The 24,109-nt window shown below is 34.1% G+C and overlaps 2 protein-coding genes across 4 annotated transcripts; both read left to right on the top strand.

The window, feature by feature from the left end:
- Nucleotides 1–7,195: 7,195 nt before the first annotated feature.
- Nucleotides 7,196–10,377, top strand: LOC140881965 (probable receptor-like protein kinase At1g80640). 2 transcript variants are annotated; one of them, XM_073287663.1, is made up of 10 exons: nucleotides 7,196–7,552; nucleotides 7,956–8,120; nucleotides 8,266–8,516; nucleotides 8,623–8,755; nucleotides 8,833–8,896; nucleotides 8,984–9,080; nucleotides 9,151–9,253; nucleotides 9,632–9,750; nucleotides 9,823–9,912; nucleotides 10,007–10,377. In XM_073287663.1, the coding sequence occupies exons 1-10, from the start codon at nucleotides 7,387–7,389 to the stop codon at nucleotides 10,142–10,144; spliced, it is 1,326 nt and encodes a 441-aa protein (XP_073143764.1). In that variant the 5' UTR covers nucleotides 7,196–7,386; the 3' UTR covers nucleotides 10,145–10,377. The 2 variants fall into 2 exon arrangements, with proteins under 2 accessions (XP_073143764.1, XP_073143763.1); XM_073287662.1 differs by having other exon boundaries at nucleotides 7,950–8,120.
- Nucleotides 10,378–19,554: 9,177 nt separating this feature from the next.
- On the top strand, nucleotides 19,555–23,112 carry LOC140883607 (uncharacterized protein At2g39795, mitochondrial). 2 transcript variants are annotated; one of them, XM_073290147.1, is made up of 4 exons: nucleotides 19,555–19,823; nucleotides 21,743–22,068; nucleotides 22,167–22,302; nucleotides 22,896–23,112. In XM_073290147.1, exons 1-4 carry the CDS (start codon nucleotides 19,617–19,619, stop codon nucleotides 23,070–23,072), a joined length of 846 nt encoding a protein of 281 aa, XP_073146248.1. In that variant the 5' UTR covers nucleotides 19,555–19,616; the 3' UTR covers nucleotides 23,073–23,112. The 2 variants fall into 2 exon arrangements, with proteins under 2 accessions (XP_073146248.1, XP_073146249.1); XM_073290148.1 differs by lacking the exon at nucleotides 22,896–23,112 and having other exon boundaries at nucleotides 22,167–22,844.
- Nucleotides 23,113–24,109: the final 997 nt, after the last annotated feature.

Genomic DNA, 24,109 nt, shown 5'->3' with positions numbered 1-24,109 from the left:
AGCACGATCGCTCGAAGGTTCTCTATATTTTCCGCCGCTCCAAAATACAAGAAGAAGTCAAAAAATATTCAACAAGTAAGAATTTTTATTTTACTGTTTATATATTTTTATTGTGTATATATATTAATATATAATATCATGTTATAAAAAAAAATAGTTTTTTTTAAAACTTGTTATAAATCCTGGGAGGATGTTAAGACGATATCCCGCACTCCCGGTAAGGGATAAGACAAGTATAAAAGCCTCTAAGGTTTTTAAATAATAACGTGATATATATTTATTATGTATATATATTAACTGTATTAATATATAATTTCATGTTATTATATAAAAGGTTGTCTATGACACTGACCTTATAATAACGTGATATGATATATATTATTGTGTATTTATATACTAACCATATTCGTATAATCTCATGTTATTATATAAAAGGTTGTCTACGACACCGATCTTATAATAATGTGATATGATATACATAATTATTTAATTATGATTATCATTATGTGCATCACATGATTATCACGATTTTTTATTCAACACATACACGATTTTTTTCCTTACCCCCAACGGTCACAAACGGTAATAAACGGCTAGTTTTTGCCCTATAAATATGTTCACTCAAACTCATTTTCAATCACACCAAAATTCATTCTTCATCTCAAAACATTTTCTCCTCGGTTTTTTTCGAAAAAGAAGAAGATGGAGTTTTTGGCTTTTCTAAGGATATCTTTCATAACGATTATGATCATCATGCTCACGAGTTTTGTACTCACCAGCGATTTTTCACCACATGCTTTTTCTCTATTTGTACACTTACTTGTACTCATCGTTTATCCATTATTTTGTATTGTCATATTAATGGAAATTAACTAATAAAATGCATTGTTATTTTTCTAGTCACCATGTCAAATTTGGCAAAGATTGAATTCGTTGCGCTCGATATCACTGGAAAGAATTATATGCCATGGACTCTCGATGTAGAAATGCATCTTGAGTCATTGGGTCTAAGTGATACAATCAAAGAAATTAATATATCAACCTCACAAGATAAAGCAAAGGCAATGATTTTCTTACGCCGACATCTTGATGAAGGGTTGAAATGTGAGTATCTCACAGAAAAAGACCCAATGATTTTATGGAAAGGGTTGAAAGAAAGATTTGAGCATATAAGGGAAGTGATACTTCCGACCGCCCGTGATGAATGGAATTCGTTGAGAATCCAAGACTTTAAAAAAGTCAGTGAATATAATTCTGCAATGTATCGAATAGTCTCGCAATTAAAATTCTGTGGACTTCAAGTCACAGAGATGAAAATGCTTGAGAAAACGTTTTCCACTTTTCACGCATCAAATATAACTCTACAGCAACAGTATAGAGTGCGTGGTTTTACGAGATATTCTGAGCTCATTGCATGTCTTCTTGTGGCGGAAAAGAACAACGAATTATTAATAAGAAATCATCAATCCCGACCCACTGGATCAACGGCATTTCCTGAAGCAAATGTCGTAATGAAAAATGAAAACCAAAATCAAAGGCATAGACCAGATTTTGGTCGTGGACGAGGTCGAGGAAGTGGGCGTGGGCGTGGACGTGGACGTAAAAATTATCGCGGTCGTGGTCGTGGCCGTGGATATGAAAATAATCGAGATAGTTATTTCAATAACTCATCTCAAAAGAACGTCACGAACCACCCACCAAAAAGGCAGCATGAAAATACAAGTGAAAATGAAAATCACTCAAAAAGATCTGAGAGTGTTTGTTATAGATGTGGCACTCCAGGACATTGGTCACATATTTGTCGAACCCCTGAGCACCTATGTAAGCTCTATAAAGAATCGACAAAGGGGAAAGAAAAAAAGACCAATTTTGTTGAAGATAGTGACCATTTAATTGGTTCAACTAGTTTCAATGCTGCAGATTTTTTGAATGATTTCGAAGACATTGATTAAAAGATTGGTGGGACTATATTGTAACAAATTTGTATTTTTCATGCATTCTTGTATTATAAAGCATGTTATATTTTGCATTTGTATTGTACTTAATTTTTCTTTATTGCATTTTTTTGTGAAGTTTGATATGGAAAATGCTATGAGCAAACATGGAAATAATATCATGGAAATTTGTATACCAGATAGTGGTACAACACACACTATTCTGCGAGATGAATGATATTTCTTGGAAATAAAACCAACAAAAACAATGGTGAATACCATATCAGGTCCTGTAGACTTGATTGAAGGTTGTGGAAAAGCACATTTTTTGTTACCTAATGGTACAAAATTTCTGATAAATGATGCTTTATATTCACCACAATCGAAAAGAAATTTGTTGAGTTTTAATGACATATACTCTCATGGGTATGATACTGAGACGATAACTGATGGAAATCAGAAATATATGTGTCTTACCACATATAAATCAGGAAATAAATATGTGGTTGAAAAATTATCAATGCTCCCTACTGGATTGCATTATACACATATAAGGCCAATCGAATCAAATATGGTGGTTAATAGTTCTTCAATATTAACAAATTGGCATGATCGATTGGGACATCCTGGTTCAATAATGATGCGAAGAATTATTGAAAATACGCATGGTCATCCATTGAAAGACCAGAAGATCTTTCAGAATAATAAGTTTCAATGTAAAGCATGTTCTCTTGGAAAAATTATTATAAGACCATCGCCAGCTAAAATCCAAACTGAATCACCCATATTTCTTGAACGTATTCAGGGTGATATTTGTGGGCCAATTCATCCACCATGTGGACCATTTCGATACTTTATGGTATTGATCGATGCCTCTAGCAGATGGTCACATGTATGCTTATTGTCAACTCGAAATGTGGCATTTGCAAGATTGATGGCTCAAATAATAAAATTGCGAAATCAATTTCCCGATTATACAATCAAGAAAATAAGACTTGATAATGCTGGAGAATTTACATCCCAGACTTTCAATGATTATTGTATGTCAATGGGAATCACTGTTGAACATCCTGTTGCTCATGTTCATACACAGAATGGATTAGCTGAATCATTGATTAAACGTCTACAACTGATTGCTAGACCAATGATTATGAGAACAAAACTCCCTATTTCTATATGGGGACATGCAATTTTACATGCTGCGGCATTAATTCGCATCAGACCAAGTGCATATAATAAATTCTCCCCATTGCAACTTGCATTTGGTAAAGAACCAAATATCTCTCATCTGAGAATTTTTGGATGTATGGTGTATGTGCCTATTGCACCACCTCAATGATCAAAAATGGGTCCACAAAGAAAAATCGGTATTTATATCGGTTATGATAGTCCATCAATCATTCGATATCTTGAGCCTCAGACAGGCGATGTGTTTACAGCACGCTTTGCTGATTGTCATTTTAATGAAGAAATCTTCCCAGTGTTAGGGGGAGAAAAGAAACACATCGAAAAAGAAATCACATGATATGTATCATCATTGTTACATTTGGATCCAAAGACCAAACAATGTGAGAAAGATGTACAGCAAATTGTGCACATGCAAAGAATTGCAAATCAAATGCCAGATGCATTTGCAGACACAAAAGGGGTAACAAAATCATATATACATGCTGTAAATGCCCCTGCTCGAATTGAAATTCCAAAGAAACAAATTGAAGACACTCATGATGTCATAAAACGCTTGAAGCGTGGAAGACCAGTCGGTTCCAAGGATAAAAATCCTCGAAAAAGAAAAGGCATAGAGAAACACGACGATCATAAAATAGAAAATGGTGTTCCAGAAGAATCACCTGATGATGAAAATATTCTGTCAGAACCACAAACTGACGAGAATCGTGAAATCTCTATCAATTATATTAATACTGGAAGAATATGGAACCGAAAAGACATAGAAGATATTGATGAGATATTTTCTTATAATGTGGCTTGTGACATCGTAAATGAAAATGAGGATCACGAACCAAAATCTTTTGGTGAATGTAAAACTCGTCATGATTGGGCCAAATGAAAAGATGCCATCCAGGTTGAATTGGATTCGCTGAATAAACGTAATGTTTTTGGACCTATAGTCCTTACACCTGAAGGTGTAAAACCTGTTGGATACAAATGGGTTTTTATTCGAAAGCGAAATGAGAAAAATGAAATAGTCAGATATAAAGCTAGACTTGTTGCACAAGGTTTTTCTCAAAGGCCTGGAATTGATTATGAAGAAACGTATTCTCCTGTTATGGATGCAATTACGTTTCGATATTTGATTAGTTTGGCAGTGTCTGAAAATTTGGAAATGTGTCTTATGGATGTTGTTACAGCTTACTTATACGGATCACTTGATAGTGATATATACATGAAAATCCCTGAAGGATTTAAGATGCCTGAAGCACAAAGTTCAAAATCCAGAGAATTTTATTCTGTAAAATTGCAAAGATCATTATATGGGTTGAAGCAATCAGGCCGAATGTGGTATAATCGGCTAAGTGATCACTTGATGAAAAAGGAATATGTAAATGATCCAATATGCCCTTGTGTTTTCATCAAGAAAACAACATCCGGATGTGTAATTATTGCTGTATATGTTGATGATTTAAACATCATTGGAACGAATAAAGAAATTCAAGAAGTTATGATGTACTTGAAGGAAGAATTCGAAATGAAGGATCTTGGAAAAACCAAGTATTGTCTGGGTTTGCAAATCGAACAAAAAGAATGTGGAATTTTTGTTCACCAGGCAAATTATACAGAAAAGATCCTTAAACATTTTAATATGGATAAATCAAATCCATTAAGTACTCCAATGGTCGTAAGATCATTAAACATAGAAAAGGATCCATTCCGTCCATGTGGAGATGATGAAGTTATTCTTGGTCCAGAAGTACCATATCTAAGTGCCATTGGTGCCCTTATGTATCTTGCAAATTGCACTAGACCTGATATATCTTTTGCTGTAAATTTATTGGCAAGATTCAGTTCATATCCAACAAAGAGGCACTGGAACGGAATTAAACATATATTTCGTTATCTACGAGGAACAACAGATTTGGGACTTTTGTACTCAAAAGACACCAATCAAAGTATCATTGGTTATGCTGATGCTGGATATTTATCTGATCCACATAAGGCACGTTCTCAAACCGGATATGTATTTACTCGTGGAGGCACCGCAATTTCTTGGCGTTTACAGAAACAAACACTCGTAACAACTTCATCAAATCACGCTGAGATTATTGCGCTACATGAAGCAAGCCGTGAATGTGTTTGGCTAAAATCAATGACACAACATATCCAAACTTCTTGTGGATTATCAGTAGACAAAAAGCCTGTGACGTTGTATGAAGACAATGCTGCATGTATTGCTCAAATGAAAGAAGGATACATCAAAAGTGACAGAGCAAAACATATACCCCCAAAGTTCTTTGCCTACACTCAAGAGCTTGAGAAGAATAAAGATATTGATATCTGTTATATTCAATCAAGTGAGAACTCATCAGATCTCTTCACAAAGGCACTTCCCACGACGATATTCAGAAAGCATATATACAACATTGGGATGCGCAATCTGCGGAATATGTGAAGAATCACTCATATTAACATGAGGGGGAGTTTACGTGGCTGCACTCTTTTTCCCTTACTATGGTTTTTATCCCACTGGGTTTTTCCTAGTAAGGTTTTTAACGAGGCAGTATAAAACACGTAATGAAGACAATCATCATATCACGATCATCATCACAAGGGGGAGTGTTGAAAAATATTATTATTATTAATATTATGTTGAATATTGAATGTTGAATGTTGAATATTGAGTTGTAAAATGTGGAAAATTAGTGTGTGATGATGTAGATGATGATGTATTTATTTTTGGACTAATCTCAAATGTGGATCTATAAATAGGTCTTCATTTGTGATGAAAAATACAATTGAATTGAGAGAAAAATATTTGTGAAGTGTAGAGTTTGATATATTTTGAGTTTTGGAGTTTTTACTTTTTACCATAAATTTTTACTTTTTCACAACAGTTTCAAATATTTTAGATACAACAAACCATAAATTAATGGTTAGCACATCAAATTCAATGTGAATACTCACTAACAATCACATATCGAATTAACTAAAAATAACAAATCTGAAAGATTTAATTCCAGAAAAATAAAGATTTTTAAGATTTTAATTTTTTTGGATTATACACCAAAGACCCGGAAGTTATTTCATACTAATAACTCAATGATTTATAACAAATTATATAATAAAAGTGATAATCTGGTAGCAAAATAAAGTCACGTGAAAGTGTACAAAAGATGCAAGTAATGGAGAACTGATATATTAAAATGCAATTAAACTGATATATTTTATTGTATTAGCTACATGAAAACAAATGTGAATATTTTTTAAAAAAATTAAAATGATGAAAGTGTAAATATAAAGAAAAAAATTTCACCGAAAAAATGACATTTTGTCGAAACATAATTCTTAGATGTTTCAAAAATAATGACACAAAAAATAGATGTTTGATGATAAAATATATTTTTCACTAAAAATATTAAAAATACGTTTAATATATTTTACCTATAAAAGTGAATAGTAGTACAAAGTTTTTCATTGTAAATTTTCTACTTTGTTCTTAAATTATTTGTTAAGATTAACTGCATGACATTTGATAAAAATTGGTGCGAAAAATTAGGAAAAAAAGAGGCTTTTTTTGTGTTTATTGGCTAAAAGTATGAGAAACTTGTATCCTTAGGCGCGTGTAGTGACAATATACGGACATGAGCTTTGATGCTCAAAATATATTAAAACAGCTAAAATGCTCAAACTCGTTACAGAGAATATTAACTCATATGTACTTTTACAAAGGTAGTTGGATAAATTTTCTCCATAATTATAATATCCCTACGTTTTCTTCCTATTTTTTCCTATTAATCATCAAACATATTTTATATAGTTACCTTAAGGCTAAATTATTATTTTCTTCTCTTTCAATTACAAAAATTTTAAAAGTTTCTAATCAGATATAAATTTATGGTCATATTTAAAAATTTTCATGCAAAAACTTTAGAGATTAATTGATTAGGAAGTTAGCAGGAGAACGTGAGCTTCTTTAAGTTTGGGAGAGTAGAGCTGAAATGGGGGGATTCACCTTTTAATAACTGCCACATGATTGTTGTGCATTTGCCACTCTTAACTTTATCTGGATAACAAATAAAGTCATTTCTTTGCCTTTTTTTTTTTTTTTCCCTGTCTCAGTTTTTTGTCCTCTTCTTGCATAGACTTCCAGACAAGAAGACGATTTGAAATTTGAATTTTTTAAACTATCGGACAAACTTTAAGGTTTTTTCAGCAAAATCCCATTTGAAATTTACCGAGTTGGGATTTCTTGAAAGAGGGAAAGGGTGGGGAGAGAATGCAGCTTTGGTTCTTGATACTATTGCCCATTTGGGTCTTCAGTTCTTCTTCCTTCTCACTTCCGGTTGATGTGAGGCCAGATCCTCCGGTTGCTGACCCTGTTCTTCCTACTGAAAAAGATCCCATTTTGGGGAATTCTTCTGATATTGTAGCGCATTCCCCTGGTAATTTTTGAATTTCCTTACCCATTACCTTTTATTTTTACTCCCACCTTTTCATTGATGGGTGGGTTCTGTGTTTTTCCTGATTCTTTGTTGTTTTTCTTGAATGACTTTATGAGGGCTCATTGGTTCTTGTTTTTATATTTCTTGAAAGTGTTGACGCCTAAGTCGAGCAACTGATATTCATATGCAAATCTGGAGTTTTTCTGCTGATGCAATTCTGTGTAGTTGTTTCTTTTTCTTTTTTTCTTGGGTGGGCGAAGTGGATGATTTTTTTTTTCTATTTTACTTGCTTTTAGGCCATTTGATTTTGGTGGGGCGATTGTTGTACTTTTAGAGTTTGAATCTATGCTTTCAAATGTAAATTTTCTTCTTCTTTTTTTTCTCCTGAAATGTGAAGTTGCAGAGGTTAAAGTAGTGCACCATCGGGACCTGAACAAGAAAATTCTGATCTCACTTATTGTTTCTTCTGCTCTCCTCGGGGGGATTTTGCTGCTGGTTTCTTGTTTATGGATTTATAGATCGAAACAACGTGTGAAGAAATGCAATTCGAAAAGTGGTCAGAGTTCAGGTATCTTTCTTTCACAAGGGTACCGTAAAACACATATTTTTCTCCATCATTCTGTGTTTGATCAGTTCAACTATGGGGTTTGGTTCCATCCTTTTGTCGCAATATTGTAATTTTGTATTTTTTTGAAATATATATATATGTGTAGATGTTGCAAGGGGAATTTCATTTGGTCCAATCTTGGATAAATTCTCTTCACTTAAAACTAGTGGCAAGAGAGGTTCGACTGCTCTGATCGATTATCAGGTCCTTGTAGCTGCCACAAACAATTTCAGTGAGGATAATATACTCGGTGAAGGCGGACTAGGACGAGTGTATGAAGCTCGTTTCAATAACAATTTACGTGCAGCTGTCAAGGAAATATTTATTGGTGGGCAAGAAGCTGAAAGAGAATTCGAGGTGCTGTTTGGGCATATTATGAATTGTGTTTTTTTCCTTTGGAAATGTTCGATTAATTCGTTTTTGCATCTGTTGATCACTTCTCCATTATCGTTTGAAAGTGCAGAATGAGATTGAATTATTGAGTAAACTTCAACATCAGAATATAGTCTCTCTCTTAGGATATTGTATTCAAGGCGAGTCTCGATTCTTGGTTTATGAAATCATGGAGAACGGAAACTTGGAATTCCACTTGCATGGTAAAGTGTGTTTTCTGAATTCTCAAAAGGTTGTATACATGAACGATGAATGATACTTTCTTGAAAAAACATTTCAGGACCTTCGCACCAATTGACATTGTCTTGGAATGTGAGAATGAGAATCGCCCTCGATGTTGCAAGGTATTCACCCGATTTTGGCAATCATTGTCAACTTTTGTCTTAATCATTTGATTCTTGACTTGGATTAACGTTGTTTTTGTTCATCAGAGGATTAGAGTATCTGCACGAGCATTGCAACCCTCCTGTGATTCATAGGGATATCAAATCATCAAATATTCTTCTTGATTCCAACTTCAATGCCAAGGTGTTAATATTGATATTCATACTTGAATTTTGTTCATCTCTTATCCTTATGTTTCCCATTCTTGGTTCAGCTTTCCGATTTTGGACTTGCGATCACGGGTGGAAGCTCAAACAAGGCGAACATCAAGCTTTCTGGAACTTTGGGTTATGTTGCTCCAGAGTACTTGTTAGATGGTATGGGCCGCCTTTTTCCGTCTCAAGAACTTGTGGTCCTGTCTTCTCTATATTTCGGCCTGGAATCAAAGAACAACCCCCGAGCGAAAAAAATTGATGAAACTACATTTTAAATATTACATTGAATTTATCATATCTGGTTCAATATGGCATCCTTTGCTTTTAATAAGTGTCATTGAAACACCAGAAAATGCATATAGCTGTAATCATCTGTGTGAAAGTGTAAAGTGATGCTGTCAAAGTGCATAAAAATTACAGGTTTTACTTTTTAGTTCATACCAATTACTGTCAAATATATACTTCTTGATTTTTTACAGTTTACTTATTCCGTCGCATTCATATTTTACAATACTGACAAGTTCTTTAAGGAATGATCAGGTAAACTTACTGACAAAAGTGACGTTTACGCATTTGGGGTGGTTCTTCTTGAACTTCTGATGGGGAGAAAAGCTGTGGAGAAAGTCGCCGAAGCACAATGCCAATCGATAGTTACTTGGGTAAGTAAGTCTGTCGGAAGAATTTTTATCCCAATACCCCTTCGACCTAATATCTTGACCTTCAACAAGCAGGCAATGCCTCAGCTGACAGACAGATCAAAGCTTCCGAATATCGTGGATCCAGCCATCAGAAATACGATGGATTTGAAGCATTTGTACCAAGTGTGTTTCCATCACAATATCAATCAGCTTCAAGGTTACATTTTATAAATAAAAGTTACCAAGTATAACTTCTAAGAACAATTTTTTGACTCAGGTGGCTGCTATAGCCGTGTTGTGTGTGCAACCGGAACCAAGTTATAGACCATTGATAACAGATGTTTTGCACTCATTCATCCCCCTTGTTCCCGTTGATCTTGGAGGATCGCTGAGGGTAACGAATCCTGCTCATTAAACCGCATCACGGCGTTGAATTATAGGCGAAACAACTGTCCTTGAATCTGGCATCATAGTTATAACAGAACTGAAAGAAATCTTGATGGGATTTTTTTGGATTTAAAGGCTCTTTTTTGGTGTTGTACATCTGTTTTGTTAGGATCCCAGATTGAGGATCTATGTTGGAAACAAAATTTTGCCTGTGCAGTGTAAAGTTGAGAAACAAAACATTTTTATTGTTCAAATATCATGTTTGTTGCACTTCCCTCTCAGTTGCTAAATTTGCAAAATTAAAATTAGTAACTGCACAAGAAATTTTATTGATGACCACTAAATGATCAGATGATTATAGTCTGCACCGGAGGCAAGAGACCAAGTGCAAGCACAAATGACAGTATATATTTCCAGCCGCGGAATGCGTTACAGAGTATATTGCATTCGCGTAACTCCATACATGACCATGGATCGATTGCTTGATTGATTACACTCGAATCAAGCTCCTAGAGGTGCATCAGACTAGGGGTGCAAACGAACCGAATCGAGCCGAATAATGGTAAAATTTTAAGGCTCGAATTCGGCTCGATAAGAGTATATTCGAGTTCGAGCTCGATTCGAAGTTCGATAATTTCAAATATTTTGGCTCGAGCTCGGCTCGAAATGAAGTTCGAGTTCGAGTTCGGCTCGAAATATTCGTACCTATTCGTGAACTATTCGGATATTATGGTTCGAAAAGCTCGAATGTTCGAAAAAAATTCAAAATGTATATATATTTATTACTAGCAAGGGGCACGTGCGTTGCACGTGACATATATTTATCGATAGTTTGAATATTAGATTTTTTAGTGTATGATAGATATGTATATATATATATATATATATATATATATATATATATATATATATGTTTGTTTGATATAAGGTGACTTGTCATAATTCATTTTAACAGGGATATACCGTATACGTAAATTTTGTTTTGTGATGTTTAATTAATATACAAGTTAAATGAGTTCTAACAAATATTTTGATTTGTATTCAATAAATAACGAAAATAGATACTTATTTAATAGAGTTTTCTTATCATTTTTTTTCTTGTTTGATCTTAATTTTTCCTACCACTTTCTGTGTTTTTTATGCATCATGTGCTCTCTTCCTCTTTGTGTAATCTTCCAATGTCTCATTGTCTTTGATCTCTATTTGCTTCATTTTTCCTTTGGTGTCGGTGAGCTCTGTGTGCTTCATTTTTCCTTTGTTGTCTTTGTTTGGTTTTTTGACATAGGCAAGTGTCTTCTTCTCTTCTATGATTGATTGTACCTCGATTTTCTTCGTCAATCTTTTTTTTTTGAACTTGGTGTCTTTATTCAAATTCTGGTTGATTTTGTCGATCCCATCAGCTTCTATTGAACATATGGTGGCACTTGTGTCTACGGAGTGATCTAATTTAAACAAGATGTAGTCATCTTCCAACAATTTGTCAAGTGGTCCCCTATTGCTTGGAAGCTGTAAGCAGTTTGAAAAAGTCAAAAGTTAGATTGAATCTAGAAATTTAGATTTATGAGCAATATTATGTATGCTGAATTTATTTCTTACTTGATGATTATGTATTTTGATATATTCTTCAACGGGATATCCAATTAATGCCTCACACTTCGTCAAATATGGTAATCCTAGCAATATTTGTGTCGTCATCTAGCAAAAACGATAATCGATACCTGCATGTTTGGTTTTATTTGTTAGTTTTATGTATCAATGTTTGATAAATAAAAATATATGTCAGTATTCTGAAAATTTGAACACATAGTATTACCTTGGTACTATCTTGATTTGTAATTTTATGCAGTTTAGATAAGCAAGGTTGTTGGTCATTTTTGTTCCTGCTTTGTGGCAATGATCACATGCTTCGTAGTAAGGCGATGATGCATTTTCAATCCCTTTGATAGTCCCTTTCAAACGGTAATATGTATTCTATATGCAAAGAAAAAAATATTATAGTGAATGATGATTTTTTTGCTGTATCTATTCATATTTATTGGCGTTCATTAAGAAGGTTGATTGAATTTTGGTGTTCCAGAACTGAAGAATATTGCAGATTAAAATCAATAAAACTTGATGAATAAAAGTGTTTCAAACCTCTGTCAAAGTTGTTGTTTTTTTAACAACTTCGTCAATGGTTAGACATTGTGTTTCAACGAGCATCTTTCTCAACCAAATGGTATGCAGTTTGTTGCGTTTCTTTTCCGTATCTAACCTGGGTATTATTAAAACAAGGAAGGAAATTATATTTGAAACAAGTTGCGTAGTGGTCTCAATAAATAGTTACCATGAATTCAGAGCATCTGTGTGGGTGCAAGGGGGGTTGAAAAAATAGCTGTGGTGTTGCTTGACGCCAATTGATATAGCCCTGTGAGATTCTAGAAGAAAAAAGAGATTATTAATCGTACACAAAGCAGCAATTTGAAGAATGATTTTGTCATGAATATTTCTTCGTTTGTATATCCTTCCCATTAATTCGTAAAATTGATTTCGCATGGACCATTCTTTTACATCTCCTCGAGAATTGCTAAAGGGCCATCAATATTTTGCGTGCTTAATAATATATGTTGGCCTTCAAATAAAGTGGGATTATATGTTAACAAATATGTTAGCCTATAGGATTTTTGAATATCAAGAGCTATCTGAACTCGTTTATGGAAGATGACATGACAGCCATTATTATGCTTAGTATGGTGTTGGAACTGTCTAACTTAGAGGAGAGGTTTCAGTATCAGAGTATCACTTTGACATTTACTTCAAATAAAATGGAGAAACTGAGTATGGGTGGAGAAGTTGGGAAGTAGATAATTTTACCGTTGTATTCTTGCATCCTGAGGTTAGTTAAACTGATAATTGGACAATCTGATTTCATTTGCTTCATCATTTGTGCTTCAATCATAACAAGGTTGTCCCACAAATTAATCGTAATGGATGTCAACCTAGCATTCAAAACATTATTAAGTTGATTGGATAAGAATTTGATATAAACGAATTATGTAATGCACTTACATTGTATCCAACAAAATAATCTTTCTTTTGTATCCAATGTTCCCTTCTGATTTGGTAAAAACAATCAATTGTTTTACATTTTTCACCACACCTATTATATCTAAAGGAAAAATATGTATTTTAAAGAGTTTTTTTTTTTTTTTTCAAATAAAAGATGTTAAAAGCAAGAATACTAACTACAAGAACTTACGTTGATGTTCTTTTTCGCTTAGTTGAGGGGTGATTTCACTAAATTTTTTGAAAGGCAAGTTTAGTGTCGATATTGCTATTTTTTCCAGTAGTTCGGCGACGATGGTACCTCGTTGGAATGATAGCTCATAACTTGCGTGAACATATTTTCAAATCTGGGGTTGTTGTCTCGTACATGTGGATTGTGGATCATATAAGTTTTATTTGTCTCTAGCACTCCTTCAAATTGCTTCATGACATTCGAGAATATCAGCCCATGAATCAGTCTCCCCTAAGAAATGCGTATAGTGAGATTCTTAGTATATTATACAGATTCATTTGATAAATATGATGTAATTCATAATCATTTCTAACATGCTACGAAAATCGAGATGTAATGTTAAGTAAAAATGTGTAATGGTAAAGCAAAATTGTCGATAATTTAATTACGAACCTCCTCGTCGACGAGTATCATTTTTCGAATTTTTTTCCTTGCTTTGTTGTGATCTCGGTTCCTTGCCGCAGAATCAAAACCTTCACGGTAATTGGTTTGTTGTCGGGCTTCACTTCTTTGAGTGGAGTGAGTTGAAATTTTCCCATCTTATTTTAACGGAGCAATATATGAAAGGAATTGAGTTTGAAGTGGATAATTTTGTGTTTGGTGGGATATATATTATACGTAAAACGTAGTCCAAGAGTTATACTTATCAAATTATCTGTCATTAATTTTGTGATTTAATCTTGTCATGTATTTATTTATTGTATTAATTAATGCAGCACCAGAAGATATGTTCATTCATAGAATGTATTTGAAGAGACAATTGATTAATATTTCGACGTAATTGATAATTTATAAGACTAAGAAATAGATGCATGTACTGAGTATTCAAAAGGATTTTGATTTATTTTTTTAGTCAATCTTTTTTAGTTTGTTTTTCTTTCTCATTATAAAGTCTCTTAATATAATAAATGTAAATAACGTATACTAAACAATGGATTTGTATAAATATGAGATGAGTGTTGAAATTTTTATTTCGATTAATTTGTTGTAACTAACCGATTATATTTTATTATTTCATTTAATTACCTAATATAATATTTTTAAAATAAAAATTTGCAACGAGTCATTAATTTTGTGGTGAATTATTTTTGTAAATTGATAAGTTTAATTATTTCCCTTATCTCTTGGTGAATTGTGAAGTGCATATTTGAATTGAGTTCGTTGTCGAAAATAACTCTTCATCTTTGCATATATATTGAATAAACGTTTTGTGTCTGATCGTTTAATCCCGATATTGTTGTTCATATTTACTTGACAAATGGTGGCAAGTTGGATATTTATTTGAGTCATCTAGGGTAATTTCATTTTGGTAATTGTCATGTTGTCGTATTTAATGTTGAAAATGCATCTGCTTCCCAAGTAAATGCAGAGGTAAATGAATAAAACTCATAACAGCAAATATCATGGATTTTTGTAAGACTTACGAAGAAATTTATGTATATATAAACTGAAAGATTTACTCTATTAATACCACTAAATGATAACACAATAGAAGAACTCGAATTCTATATCAAGTATTCATGTGGATAAAGAAGTTTCAATAGAGAATAAAAATAATCTCATAAAAATTTTAAATACAGATTTACAAATTGATGGGTGTAAATCATAGTCTTGGAGGAAGAAAGCGATGTGATGTCTTCAGTTGCTTGCTCTTTTTCCCTTAAGCGAGTTCGGGCTCGGGTTGTCTCCAATTTGATGTACATATCAACAACAAACTGCTGTAATAGGTTATCACCATATAACAGTATGGATGTCTCATTATCTCTTATTTTTATCCTATAACAATAATATTCCCTGCAAGACACCATTCGATCATTCTTTCCACGAATAGCTGCAATCAAGAGATATGAAATTAATTTATTGGAAAATGATTTAAAGAAAACAAGGTAACTCAAATCAAGTATTTAAAAATATAACTAAACCCTATAACACTGACCTTGGTTTTCACCACTGATGGCGTCTGGAGAAGAAAGAAATCAAGCAGTAGAAGTCGATCCACTGCCCAAAGCAGCTGAACTATAATTAACTCTAGATTTCAGAATGTGTTGTTGCCAACCAACATCACCGTAGGAGAAAAACAACGGATATTGTAGCGGATCATAGCAGCCAAAGTAATGTTTTATTATATGCGTATTCCCATCATTTGCGTGAACAACAATATCCCGGTCATAAGAAATATTAGAATTGTCATTACCCTCCACCCATATTGCAGCAACCTGATCAGTTGTTGGGCTATTATAACACCTGTAGTCGACAGATATATCTTTACAAATATGCAATATCAGATTTGTTACTGAAGGATATTGGTTAATCCTCTTAAGGATCTGAGCATAAGGATTAACTTTTAATATATCCATTAACAAAGCAATGGTAGATTCATCGACGGATTCCTTACCAACTGTAGATATTCTATTACGTAGCTCATTGTCACTATCCCAGAAATAAAGTTGGAAGTACCTAGGCCCTTCTTCACTGGGTATGAGAGAAGACAAAGAATGAAACACCTGTCCCGATACACGGAATGTATACACTCCATGTTTAAGGGACGCAAGGTCTTTGTCAAGGCGAACTCTGAAGGATGTGAATGAAAATAAACTATTGTATAACCGAATTTTCCGACGGAACGAAATAGCTGAAGAAGCCGACTCATCAGTGAACAAATCACGAAGACGAGATGGTATAACAGGAGAGGTTAGTGTGATCTTTCCAGAACCACAACAGAACGTAGGAGATTCGTGTGGAAACTGCTGCGCCCCACAATACTGACATGCTGGTTCCACTGGGAAAACATGCAGATGATCGATGTCTTCCTCGTTAACTCGAGGATAAGAAAATAGCAGGAAAACCAAGTGAATCAATTAATAGCCGAAAACCAAGTGCATCAATGAAAAACCAAGTGAATCAATTAATAGCAGGAAAAGAAAACGCAAACATACATTGGCGCAAGCATCCCAGACCAGTAGTGGAACTCCCAGTAGCACAACCAACTATTTGTACACCATACCATAAAGATGAAAGAATTTAGAAGAAAAGTAAAAGAAATAAAAGTGGTTCATGGATGTGAAGAAATTAAACAAAACTCGAAGCAAGAAACTGACCAGTTGGAGTAATTGATGCATTGTCAAAGCTTGTACCTTGGAGCAATTTGCTGCGAAAACAAAGGGGAATGAAGACAGGAAAAAAGCAAAAGCAAGGCAATACGAAAAAATAGCAGTCAGCAACACCCAGCAAAAACCCAAAAGCAAAGTGCCTAAAAATAAAATAATCGATCAATTAACAGTTTAAGCAGCAAGCAACACCGAATTGACACTAACACAAAATAAAAATGGGGCAAATGGAGCAGGAGTAGTAACGAACAGAGGCCGTGGAGAGAAACCCATGGGAACCGTAACAAATTTGGAAACCTGCAACAAGAAGCAAGAATAACAGTACCTGGATACGAAAGCGGAAGTTGATGAAGGTTTTCGACCACGAGGCATGGCTATGGAACCGAAGCGAAGGAGGAGAAAGGGAGCAGAGGATGGGATGTAAATAATTTAGGAAACGAAGTGACACAAAATCTGGCCCACATTATATGTCCAACATTTTACCCAAGTAAACGTTTCATTTTATTTAATTTAATTAATGAGATATACGACCCAAGTGAATAATAGGAAAGGTTGTCAGCATTTAATAAAATTTAGTCAAAGGTGATTATTAAGTTAATTTTATTTATTCGAATGTGATTATTAATGAATCACTTAAGGAGGAGCGTAATTATTAATTAATTAGGAGATAGAGAAATGAAGGAGGGGGAAATAAATGTGAATAATTAGGAGGATAGTGAAATGAAGGAGGGGGAGATAAATGTAAATACGCAATTAAAACTGGTATATTTATATAGAATAGGAGGATAGTGAAATGAAGGAGGGGAGATAAATGTAAATACACAATTAAAACTGGTATATTTATATAGAATATAGATATAATTATATTATATTAATTAAATATTAAGGTTCGCGAACTATTCACGAACTATCGAACAGTATAATTTCGGCTCGAGCTCGGCTCGAAAAAAAGTTCGAACATGTTCGAATTCGGCTCGAGTTCGATAAGCTCGAATACGAATCAAATATTTATCGAGCGGACTCGTAAAGCTCACGAACATGTTCAGTTCATTTGCACCCCTACATCAGACGTCGCTAACACAAATACAAACACTGTTGGAAATTGTATTATTGAATGAATTACAATTGAATAGCTTGAAAGGGTTTGAATTGATTAATCCAAATTGTTTGTAAAAGTCTTGTCCAAAGTATTACAAAATTCAAAATTTTGGTGAAATAAATTGGAGGGAAATGGGGAAATGATAGTCTCACATTGGAACAACTCCAATTTGTTATTCACCTTAATTAGTCCAACATTGGACTATGGGATTGGGCCCTTAGGGCACCGGATATTTTGTAAAGGGGCAAGACGCTAGTCGATGCAACAAACACACACGCGCGCGCGCGTCCGGCTCGGCTCGGCGTGGTGTGGTGTGGTGTTCTGATCCGATTATTCTTTTTGAATAAAATTTATTTAAAATAATATTTTATTATTTTATGGAGTAGGCCCGAGCGGTAAAAATATTACCGCACGGGCGCAGCACCGCACATGCAAGACAGTGAGTTCAAAGCGACGTGCGCCCGCGCGGTTAAAAATTACCGCGCAAGCGCGGTAGAAAATTACCGCCCGAGCGCACCTTCTGCAGAATGAGCAGTCACGACTGTTTCTGGCATTTTCCTGCCATGGGTTGCATCCTTACGCCTTCAAACGTGTTGTTTCGTGTATAAGACTATATATATGGTGGTTATAACATAGAAAACATACACAGAAACATCTGATAACGTAGATTTCAGATTTTTGATTTCTCAAAATCTCTCTCTCACTTTCTCAAAAGAAAAGTTAAAGCATATTTTCGTTCGTTGAAGTTCGTGATATTTGCAGTGCTGCTATATCACGATCGAAAGTCGTTGTATCTTAGATACGATTGCCGCTAACGTTTAGCACTTGGAACGGGCAATTTCGTCTTGCGGATAGAGAGTTTCTCTCGCCTCGACTGTATTGATCATTTTCGTTGCTGTTGATTGCTTTCGACATTGAAGTTTTCAGAATTCAGAATACAACTTACTAACAAACACTACTTTACAAAACCATATAGCCAGATTTGGCCAACTACAACTCCATTTGAGTTTCAAATTCCAAGTCTTAGAATGCATGGAGGAAGAACAATTCTATTCATTTTTCCATCAAGCACGAATTTCAGCTCAGTGGAACTTTCCAAAGAAGATATTGAAACTTATCTCCATGTAATACCAAATCAACTAACGCTTCCTCGCCGTTTTTTGTTCTAAAAAAAAAATGGGAGAATGCTACCAAAATCTTTTGGATTTGAAATTCACGAATAAAAAGTCTTGAATCCCTTTGACAAGTGTTAATAAAATGTTTTTATAAAATAACACAATTCTATGAAACAACATTGAAAACATTTTATAAAAAATTTTAAAAACACTTTTATAAAAATATTGTATAAGTACTTCTTAAACAAAGCCTAAACTATAAGCGTTTTAGATAGTGTTTTCAGTTGAAATTTAAAATTTTAAAAAAAACATTTAAGTTAACTTTTATTATTATTTTTATAAAATTTAACTTTCATATTTTTAATATGAAATATTTGATTTGGAAAAAAAATTGGAAGAGAGCTAAATGTTCTTTAACACTTATACTCTTGATTGTAAAGAAATTTCTAAAATCTCTATATTTATTCTTAAAATTTGTATGTTTTCGTGCTATTTAATCTATTAATATACTTGATATAATTAACATTATGATAAAAACCAAAAATAAGTTTTTTACACAACTTAAATCCAATTAAACCTGTAAAATCCGAAGCTCTTTTAACCTATTACTGCCCTCGCGTTGGATTTAAATGGGCCCGCGTGTGGTTCTGGGCTACACCACTCATCCATTTGGAATATGAACTACCAGTCAACTAGCACTTGGGTCCTATTATATGGGCCTATTACTGGGCTATCGTTTGATCTAATTGGGCCCATTGTTATGGACTACACCACCCATCTAAAAAACAAAAACAAAAACAAAAACAAAATAATTAATAACAAGCTCGAGAAACACTCTGAAGCTAAAACCCTATTCTCGTGCTTAATATCTTTCCTGGTCGATTTCTACATTAATTTTGGGAATGTCTCATCGCGTAATCCGAGCATTACGAGGAGCGGCGAAGAGCTTTTCCGGACTCCATAAAAAATGGGTACCCATTGGCAACGTTGGCAGGATAATCACCCGGAATTACATGTCGGAAATGGAGAAATCTACGTTCGAAGGCAAACTTCTCCGGCTGATTCGTTACGAAATTCAGTACGAGCTCGACCGTTCACCTCCATCTCCGGTACTGCATTGATCTTGGTGCACATGTATTTACATGTCTATTCATGCTTTAGTTCATTTCATGTTGCTGTATGTATAACTATTTACTTATAGTCTATATGTGCCCTTTTGGTTTTGATGAAATTCGGAGGTGAGAAGCTCTGGGGAGAGAAAAGAAGGAAATTTGGATGAGAAAGTGGGCAAAAACAAACTGTTGAATGAGTGGGTTATAGCATTTAACTTGTGGTGTCATCTTAGAGTTTTAGTTGAAAACTCGAGATCTGTAATAATAATAAGTTTAAATTTTATACTCGCTTTGCTGTTTGTATTAACTTGGAGCTGATATGAACATCTATAACATATTTTTTAAAAAAAGTTTTTTCTTTGGGTATCAGAAGCATTGGCCAACTCAGGAGATTAGAGCTACCTATGTTTTACATTTTGTATTCTAATTCATAGAAGTAATGAAAGATGCCGTATCTGTTGATTAGAAGCATCAGCATCTTCCCTACCTCTGACTAAATATAAATTGACTTAGCACAATTACTTCATTTTCGATGTTAGATAAATTACCTATATCTGCTATTAGCAACGAAATCCTTCACGCATTTTTGGGGATTACTTTTGGATTTTTTAGACTCTCCTTGGAATGGTGTCAGAATTTTGTTAATTTGGATCAGACCACTGCAGGGATTGAGGTTCACTTAACTGAAAGATAGGCTCAGACGCTCAGTTGGTATTATAATCCCTAGAAAAGTTGGAAGAGTCTAATCTCTGTGTGAATGGTAACATCAGCATCCTCTCATCATCTGATTAAATATAAATCGACTTTCCCGGTTTTTCATTTTTGATGTTAAGAAGATATTTACATGTACGATTAGGAATCAAATTATTCATGAATTTGTGTCGATTGCTTTCGGAGTTCTTTAGATTTTCCTTTTTTTTGCTCTTTTGTATGTCTACACATATTGAAGAGATTCTGTATCAATACACTGAATACTTTCATCACAATATTTTCAATCAAGTACAACAACATGATACCAAACCATTGTCCCGAATACTAATCTTGGTTTAACCTAGAGAGCATATATAATGACTATGTACAGCCCGTATACTCTACTGTTTTGAATAAGTTTTAGATGCCACCACCTTTTGAAGAACGTAAAGGGTAAGTTTGGGTTGAGAACGATAAGATTGCAACCGATAATTTTGCATGTTTGCAACACCAAAAGAATTACCCGTTAGTTTTAAGAGAGAACTCACAATTTAATTTATGAAAAATGTCGAGTTCTCGGTCTAATTTATCCCCTTGTGTTTATATATTAATTGGGAAACTAAAACAATCATAGATGAATAACTGGACTAAGCTTATGAATGAAATATTGACTATAAATTTGTTGATCCGCTTTGAATTTTAAAGCATAATCTTTGCACATTTTTCCTTTTCTGAAATTACTAATGGCATAATCTTGGGTTTCCTCGTTTTCATCCCATTGACCAGCATCAAAGCACAAGACCGCACGAGTGATCTTGCGTTAATTAGCTCATTTATCATGATTTTAATCATTTGTTCACGTAACTTTCCCTCCAAAAACTATGGACAGATCAATTATAGAAGAGAGACAACCTGTCATTAGTAAATGATGATGGAATTTAACGTTGTTTAAAACTGTATAAAGCAGTTGTCTTTATTTATCCTCAAACTATGTAGTCTCGTTCATTAGTTGTTGCTCTATTTGCAAAGAGGAGGATGATACACTCGCACATTCTGTAATTTACTATATTGTGTCCATTTTTTCTAAGGTTGAATCGTTCTTTTTCCACCATATTTTAATGATTTGGTTTTTCCCTAGGAAGGTGCATTGATGACAATACGAATTAGTTAATGTGTATTCGGATACTAGAAACTAATTAGTACCTAATCTTGAGCAAGAATTGCAGCCTATACCTGAATTCGATGCTTTCAAAGTCGAGGAAAAGCCAGGGGAACAGTGGATTCGTTTAACCAGGAAATTTGGAGCGACCGAAGAGATCAAAGTCGAAGTAACTATGTTCGATGGGTCTCTTCCCATTAAAAAAGATGGTGCTGATGCAGAGGATGGTGTACAGCTTCATATTACTTTGGTTGTTGAATTATTCAAAGAGGAAAGCAACGATGTTATGCAGTTTGTTTGCTCTGCATGGCCAGATAGTATTGAGATTAGTAAAGTTTTCATCCGTAAGCGTGATCAAATAAAAGATCACTCTCACACAGGTCCTCGATTCAAGTATGTGCCCGCGTTGATTCCACTATATCTTCAAAATTTCTTGATCTTCAGTTGCACGTAGGCATTTACTGTTTTCTTCCGGTTATTTTGATTTGCAGAGAATTGGATGATGAATTGCAGGATTCACTCTATGATTTCTTAGAGGCAAGGGGTATAGATGATGACCTGGCTGTATTTCTACATCAATATATTACGAACAAAGATAAAACGGAGTACATACGCTGGTTGGAAAAGGTAAAATCTTTTGTTCACAATTCAAGAAACTAATTATGAAAGCTTAACTTGTGAAGCGAAAGAAACAAATGTGGTGATCCCACTAGAGTGGAGACTGTAATTGCTAGAATTTTGTGTCCCATTATACCATCTGAAATTCGAAGGATATTGGCCATTTGATTCAGTCTTCTCGACCTGCCAATATCTACATAAATTACACACTTCTTGAATGTCAAGTCTTGAGTTACAAGTTACAACCGATAGTTTTGTGTGAAGTTGCTTTGGCCAGCTTGACTGATAAGAGAAAGGAAAACCGAATCCGCTTTTCTGAACATCGCATCTTTCTTCGACATCTCTTACTCTTGTCTTGAATATACCCATTCCTTCTACATTCAGTCAATTTTTAGGTAATTACTCATGGAAATACCTATCCACCTTAAAATCCATATATCAACGTTTTCCAAATACACTTATTATCTGCTTTAAAAAAACAAAAACAAACAAACTAGGATCCATGATATTACCATCTGTCGCATTTCCTAGGATCAAACTAGATATTACTAATTATGGTGGTGGTTGTAGCATTCAATTGTATTTGTCACATGCTTATGTAGAGCTTTTGTCGGCATCAATTATTCAAGAGAAAACAAAGTTGCATAAACTTGGCAAGTGACATCCTGTTGTCAAATGTTCATGTCCCCACATCCGCATCGATAAATTCTGGGCCTATTGGTGCTCATATAAACACTAGAGGACATATTTCCCAAGTATTCATGCTACAACTCATGTAAGTTTGGAGCCATGATTAGCCCCACACCATCACGTCCTATCATGCATTTTTGCTTTCATGATTGCATAAAATCAAAATTTATATCATAAAAGAGAGATTTGACGTCGTCGTGTAATTAATTATATGATTTTTGGTGTATGGGCAAACGATTATTTTATCAGAATCTGGGCGATTGAGTTTCAATCACAAAACCTTGTACATTATTTTATTTGCATTCATTATGGAGTCGGAAATCACATGTTCAAAGAAGAGGTGTTTTCCATCGTGTGAGGTAGGTAAAATGTTATATTCACACGTTTTATTTAACTTGAAAGTTGTGCAAATTGAAAAAAGAAACGTCGCCTCCTCTTCTTGAATTTAAAATCTTAAGCAATCTCCTTGAAAAGGAGAAGGCAATTTTCTAATCGTGCCCTTTTCACGCTAATAATTATTGAATAACGTAGGATTGATATATGGTATATGTCACAGTTAGGGATAATGACATGATTAATGTAAAGTTTTAACATGAATCATTACTAATGACTGTAATTAGGCCCCACGATTAATTGGAGGATCCTCTCTCAAAAGATTTCTTAGGTGAGATATCAATGCGATCAAGATTCGAGACATTTCTAATTGGAGAAATGATGTGATTTCACAACTCAACTGGGCCACTGTGAAAACTCATTTTCACATGAGCCATAAAGAAACCATTTTAATTTTTTCTATAAATGGTGTGTTTATGACTAAATAGCACGTAGAGCATCCAACTATATTTCTTTCGCACTCCTCGTTATGATATCATGTTTTGGTAAATTTACATAATATATTAATGTCAAGTTTCTAATTAGTTATTTTTTGAGTCGTAAAAGATAGATTTCAAATCCAAAAACAACATATTTTGAATGTCTTAGAAGCATTTTAGAAATAGAAATCAGAAAGTGAAAAGATATTCGTTTTAAAAAAAGAAAAAAGAAAAAGTGTCATAATTGTCAAATGTACAAGGAGGACAGGCTTCACCAACCAATGATGAAGACTGGCTAATTGATGGTCTATTTA

This window comes from Henckelia pumila, chromosome 2, assembly GCF_033568475.1.
Source record: "Henckelia pumila isolate YLH828 chromosome 2, ASM3356847v2, whole genome shotgun sequence".
Classification (NCBI taxonomy): Eukaryota; Viridiplantae; Streptophyta; class Magnoliopsida; order Lamiales; family Gesneriaceae; genus Henckelia; species Henckelia pumila.
Note: the sequence above shows the minus strand (reverse complement) of the source record. Positions and strands in the feature narration are given on the sequence as shown.